General features: G+C 45.5%; 1 protein-coding gene across 1 annotated transcript in view; it reads right to left on the reverse strand.

Moving 5' to 3' along the window:
• Positions 1 to 5,646, reverse strand: part of LOC116400929 (pleckstrin homology-like domain family B member 1) — a 29,221-nt gene extending 23,575 nt beyond the window's left edge. Inside the window, exons 1-4 of the mRNA XM_031879043.1 lie at positions 5,042 to 5,646; positions 3,490 to 3,828; positions 3,013 to 3,159; positions 1,884 to 2,021 (exon numbers count right to left, since the gene is read on the reverse strand). Coding sequence (XP_031734903.1) covers positions 1,884 to 2,021; positions 3,013 to 3,159; positions 3,490 to 3,828; positions 5,042 to 5,209 — 792 coding nt within the window. The 5' untranslated portion in view covers positions 5,210 to 5,646. The remainder of the gene's footprint in view (positions 1 to 1,883; positions 2,022 to 3,012; positions 3,160 to 3,489; positions 3,829 to 5,041) is intronic.
• Between the last annotated feature and the right edge of the window lie 363 nt (positions 5,647 to 6,009).

The following is a 6,009-nucleotide window of genomic DNA, read 5'->3' on the forward strand; positions in this document are numbered from 1 at the left end:
AGACAAAGAGAGAGAGAGACAGGGGAGACAGAGAGAGAGAGACAGACAGAGAGAGAGAGAGAGAGTGAGTAACACTGCTTAAAATCCACGCCATGCAAATAAGAAGCTGTACAGTGTTAGCAACAGACATGTGACAGATTATTGGGGCTCTGCAGCAGACAGGAAGTAGGAGCTGATTGGTTCACAGATTGTATTAAAATAGACAGATTACGTTATCGTCATTTTCAGTGATGATACGTTGGAGTGTCTTCCTCAGACAACTACTGGCAGTAAATATCCAGAGAGAATCCATCATATCTTTCAACAAACTTCATGAGCTACAAACATGGGCCCATTACTCACTGTGCAGCTGAAGCAGAGGAGCATCACGTCTCTCTGGTGCTGCTTCACTATTAAGCTCAGCAATACGTCCTCACTTTGACGTGTGGGAGACAAGCAGCTATAACAGTGTCTGCAGAGTCGAGGGGAAGCTTTGAGGACTTCTAAGAGACGCCAACGATTCAGTTTTTATACTTTAACGGTAGAAATGTTGTCAGAAGAAGAAGCACAGGGACACCTGGGTCCCCCTTCATCTGCATGCAAAACAATGATCCAGGAAGGACTCCCACATAAGATAACTGGCGGTCTCTGGGTCATAATTAAGCCCAAAATATTCAAAGACAGGTTTATAAAGTGGAGGAGGTTCACTTAACCTCCAATAAACAATCATTAATGACAACTTTAGAATCAGAACCAGAGAAGACCCAAAGACCACAGACCCACAGACTACAGACCACAGACCACAGACCAACAGACCACAGACCCACAGACCACAGACCCAAAGACCACAGACCCAAAGACTACAGAGCCCACAGACCACAGACCCACAGACCACAGACCCACAGACTACAGACCCAAAGACTACAGACCACAGACCCAAAGACCACAGACCCACAGACTACAGAGCCCACAGACCACAGACCCAAAGACTACAGACCCACAGACCACAGACCCAAAGACTACAGACCCACAGACCCACAGACCACAGACCCAAAGACTACAGACCCACAGACCACAGACCCAAAGACTACAGACCCAAAGACCCAAAGACCACAGACCCAAAGACCACAGACCCAAAGACCACAGACCCAAAGACCACAGACCCAAAGACTACAGAGCCCAAAGACTACAGAGCCCAAACACCATCAGAGGACAGGTTCACCTGAGTCTGACATGCAGACAGAAGACACTGAAGAAGCAGAATCAGGATTAAGGGTTAAAGATGTTGGTTAGTTAGTGAAGTCCAGCTGAGGACACAGGTGAGGAGGACACAGGTGAGGACACAAGTGAGAGTCCACCTGAGAGAAAACCACTAAAGGTGAAGACATGCTAAACCAGATCCTGTGTTCGGCCCTTTAAGTGGCTGTAAATGTCCATGACAGACATTGTTGACGTGAATAATTGAACACCAACAATGACGAACCAGAAGTCCAGAGAAGACTGAAAGCTCAGGCAGCGTGTGTGTGTGTTTTCTCTCTTTTCTAAGAATGTGCACAACCTCAGCAAATATTTGAATCCTGTACATTCGAATGTCAATGGATTCAAATAAAGCATTTAAAACGCTGTAGATATCGTCAGAGTATCACAGCAGATTGTGAAATAGTCAAGAGATGAAATCTATTGGTTTCACGTACAGAGACACAAAATGTCTGTTTTTCGTGTCGCTCAGCATGAAATAAAGTCAATTAGGATCCTAATTGAAGGCGGAGACACAAGTTCAATGCATCCACGTGACTATTAGTGGTTTAGTTGCCTAACTCGTGTCCCTGTACACTAAACCACTAGCTTTGCATGTAAAGACTAATTCCCAGTCTGTAGGTATAACCCCCCCCCCCCCCCCGTACCTGCTCTTTCTCCCTCTGGATGGCGCTCTCCAGCTCGTCCAGCTTGTGCTGCAGCTGAGTGATGATGTCCGTCTCAGCCTCGATCTGGTCGAGCTCCGCCTGCCTCTCGCCCTGAAGCAAGGCACGCTCCATCTCTGCCTGGAAGAGAGGACCGGACAGTGAGCACAAAGATGCTGCAACCGCATCCTGTTTTACTACGGAAGCCCAGAGAGGCCAATGAGAAGAAACCTGGTGATCCGTGTTTTAAGTCTGATGTAAATAGTTTCTCTCCTGTGTTTATGACATGAGAGCAGGTGGAAACAAGCTTTTTACAGGATTAGATTTCCAAGTTCCTGAAAAAAAGAAATGTAGTCTGAGATACAGGTGGACAAAAAGGCCGTTTGTTGTTGTAATACTCATGTCGGCCACAAGAGGCTGATGTGCACCACTACCACAAAGTATTTATGTTTTCTTCCAGGTGAGTTTTAATTTACATAACTTTCTAAAACATAATGCATGTAGTTTGTGTTTGTGAGAAACTAAAACTCCTCTTAATGAAAACGTGAATGCTTTTAGTCTCATTTACAACATGGAAGTGTTTACGACATGAAAACGGATTATCCTTGAAAATTGCTTTGTTTTCATCTTTAAAAAACAAGGTAAAAACAAACTATAGTTTCTGCAGGTGAACAAGTGTTTGTTGTTGTAATATTCATTTCGGCCACAAGAGGTGGAAGTGCACCCGCACATTATGTCTTGAAAAGTCTTTGCACTCTGAACACAACGTAGATATATTGTGTGTTAGCAAGTTGTGTAACTTTACTTTTGTGTCTTTCTTTCTCAGGTAATCTGCCGAGAAAACACACCTTGTTTTTGGTCTTATTTAGAACGAGGTAGTGACACACTTCAGCCTCTTGTGGCCGAAATGAGAATTACAACAACAAAAGAAAACTGTCAAAGATTTTTTTTTCACGTGCAAAAACTCTTTTACAGATGATTTTGAAAAAGTAAATTTAGATCAGTCTTACAAAATGGATAACCAGAACTACTTCTGTCATTTTTTCCTCTCAGGGCTTCCGTAGGATTCAGGTGGAAACTTGTCTTCCATACAGAAGTTTCACTTCAATAAAAAAAACATAGGCGCACTAACCTCCTGTCTGGACTCCTGCAGTTGTTGCTCCAGCTCCGTCAGCCGGCCTTTGAGCTCATCGAGCCGAGCGAGGACTCGAACCCGCTCGTCCTCCAGGTAGTTCAGCTCCAGCCGACCGGCGCCGCCCGAACCCGACGAGTCCTCGTGCTGCAGGAGGGAGAACGTAGGAGGTGAAGAAGAGAAGAGAGTGTTCTTTGTGGAGCGGTGAACATATTTAAAGTCTCGCTGTACGGAGACATTCTCACTGTTTACACACCAAGTATTCATCCATTTATTCTCTGATTACTGCTGTTAAACCTGCACAAACCAAACTGCGGGAGGTTAAACCTGATCTGATATGAAGAGATGTTCAGGTGCTGATACACATTCTCCTGACGGTCCCTGAACCTCACTTTAAGCAGCACTGATTCAGCAAAGCACAGTCATATATCTGCACATGCTGGTTTCCACGGCGGCATGCAGAGCGTGACCTCTGACCTGTCCGTCTCCGTTGTGCGCTGCCGGCGGCGGCGTGCCGAGAGCGGGCGGCGTCCTCACCTCCTGATGGGTGCTCTCCGTGCTGCTGCACTCCTCCTTCAGGTTCTCCTCGTCGCTCTCCCTCTGCCTCTGCAGGAGGCGCAGAGCGGCCGCCGAGGAGGACGACACCATCGTTGTCCCCCCTGGGACGTTCTCCGGGGACGGTCTCCGGCACGAGCCGTCCACCGATCCCCCACCAGGGAAACCCGTCCTCCCCGAGACCAGCGGGTCCAGACCCGAGGTCTCGCCTTTGTTGTACTCGGCGCAGAGGTTGAGGATGGTCTCCAGTCGCTGTCGCTCCTGAGGACGAAACAAAGTTTAAATTAATAAAACCAGAAGTGTCTATAAGATCCGGAGTTAACGGTTCTGCTGTCGGTACTTCAGAAGTTACGGAGTCACAAATGCAAAACCCCGTCCATCCTTGTCCACTGGAGGCAACGTTAGTGATCAACCGTGTAGCCCCGCCCCTAAAGCATGGTCTGTTTGACTCTAAATGGACCATAATGTACTAAATGAACATCATGCTGTATTGAAGAAGACTTGAAACTAGAGATTGAGACCATAAACTCATGTTTACAATGTTTACTGAGGTAATAAATCAAGAGAGAAGTAGAGTCATTTTCTCATAGACTTCTATACAACCAGAGGAGTCGCCCCCTGGTGGACATTAGAGAGAATGCAGCTTTGAAACCAACCAGCCTGATGAGAGACGAGAGTAATTCTCTCCCCCCTGAAAACAACACAGCGTCTCACTCTGTCCTCTCCCCGACTATGTGACTGGTAGTCCAGCTGTCACTATGGGGGGAGTCAGCCCACCTACATGGGGGGGGGGGGGGCCTGGCAGACCTGGACCAACATGGTGGCCTCTGGACTCTAAATGTCAGCTGCTGTCTGCTGTAGACTCGGCGTCTCTGAGGTCTGCAGAGCCTCACAGACTGAGAGTGTTCACTCTCATAAAAAATAACTTGAGTTTCAAACAGAGAGCATGATGGGAGGTCAGAAGACCATGAAGTGAAACATCCACGCGTTTGAGTCAGGGACATCTGTGACGACATTCAGACACAAAAGCAAGCATTTCTACGGCGTCAGTTTAGAGAAAAAGGGTTCAGAGACTCAGATGTTTCTCACTTTATCATCTCAGAATATTTAAGGTTTTTGTTTTGTAAATGTACCATTTTAATCTCAGAGATGTTTTTTTCTTGTAAATTCAGAGTCTTTTCTCCTAATCATATTTATTCATATTTCTCCTCGTAGTTCACTTCCTGTGACCACATTATTAAATAGTGTTAATGAACTGAATAAACTAGATTCTTTAGCTTTATGTCGGCTCATTAATTCAAACAAACTGAACACTCACACGACCGGCAGTTTAAACTGAGAAACAAGAGAAACTCTCCTCGGAACAATAAAGTAATAATCTGTGCTCGTTAAAGGACAGAGCTCTTCTTCTTGTCGCTCTACTTTAATCCGTTTCCTGTCGCAGTAGAAACATTCTCAGCTAAATGTTTCTCACCCACAGATGTAAATGAAGCTCCGCTGTGTCGGGCTGTAATCTGGGACCAGTCAGCAGTTCACTGGGTTCAAAGTGGAGTAAAGACCTCCTGTGGGCCGTGGAGGAGTCAGACATTAACTCCACATCTGCATGAACGCACACAGAATAAAGCTCAGAGATCTGACTCATTGTATACAGTATATCAAACTGTTTAAACGATGCTTCTTAAATCAACTGCCTGCTGACTGATCCGAAGCGTCTGTTAAAAGTGTTTTAGCTCCGGAGGCAACGACGACCTCCGAACATTAAAAGAGTTTAAAAATCCCACAAACAAAAACACAGAAATATGTTTCAGTGTTCAGCTCCGTGTGCAGAAGGTTTCAGTTTGAATAGTTTAACACAAAGACAGCTTCTCTGCTCTTTACCTGGTGGATGACGAAGAATGTTTCCTAAAATATAACAAATAACTTTTAAATTAAGCTAATAATAAAAAAACTGTTTCCAACTAGAAAAGTTGCAACTTTTATCCTAAATTCTGTCTTCAATAAAGAATAAAACCTTTACTCACTCTCATGATGGACGCTGTGACACGTTACAACTGTGACCGTGAAATGAGGCAAACGTTGAAGACCGATGAACAAACACTGCCCCCCCCCCCCCCCCCCCCCCCCCCAACAGGGTGGTAATGACAGAGCTCCACAGCAACATTCACTTCTCTCCTGTTTAGAGAAGCTTCTCACGCTGATCAAACATGATGCATTCAGGTTACGTCTCAATAGTTGGAGAAATTAGTTCCCTGGCTGGGAAAATTGACGAGAGCGGAAACTCCACAAAAAAACAATTTGAAGGAAACGTGAGGAAAGAAAGTAAATGTTGAAACTAGATTAGTTGGAGAAGTTATTTACAGAGAGCTGAAGGGATGAACTATGTCTGGAGTCCAACAGGAAGTCGTCATCACTGGTTCCCTCCACAGACGGCCAATGAGATGC

This window comes from Anarrhichthys ocellatus, unplaced genomic scaffold, assembly GCF_004355925.1.
Source record: "Anarrhichthys ocellatus isolate YVR2014 unplaced genomic scaffold, GSC_Weel_1.0 scaffold219, whole genome shotgun sequence".
Taxonomy (NCBI): Eukaryota; Metazoa; Chordata; class Actinopteri; order Perciformes; family Anarhichadidae; genus Anarrhichthys; species Anarrhichthys ocellatus.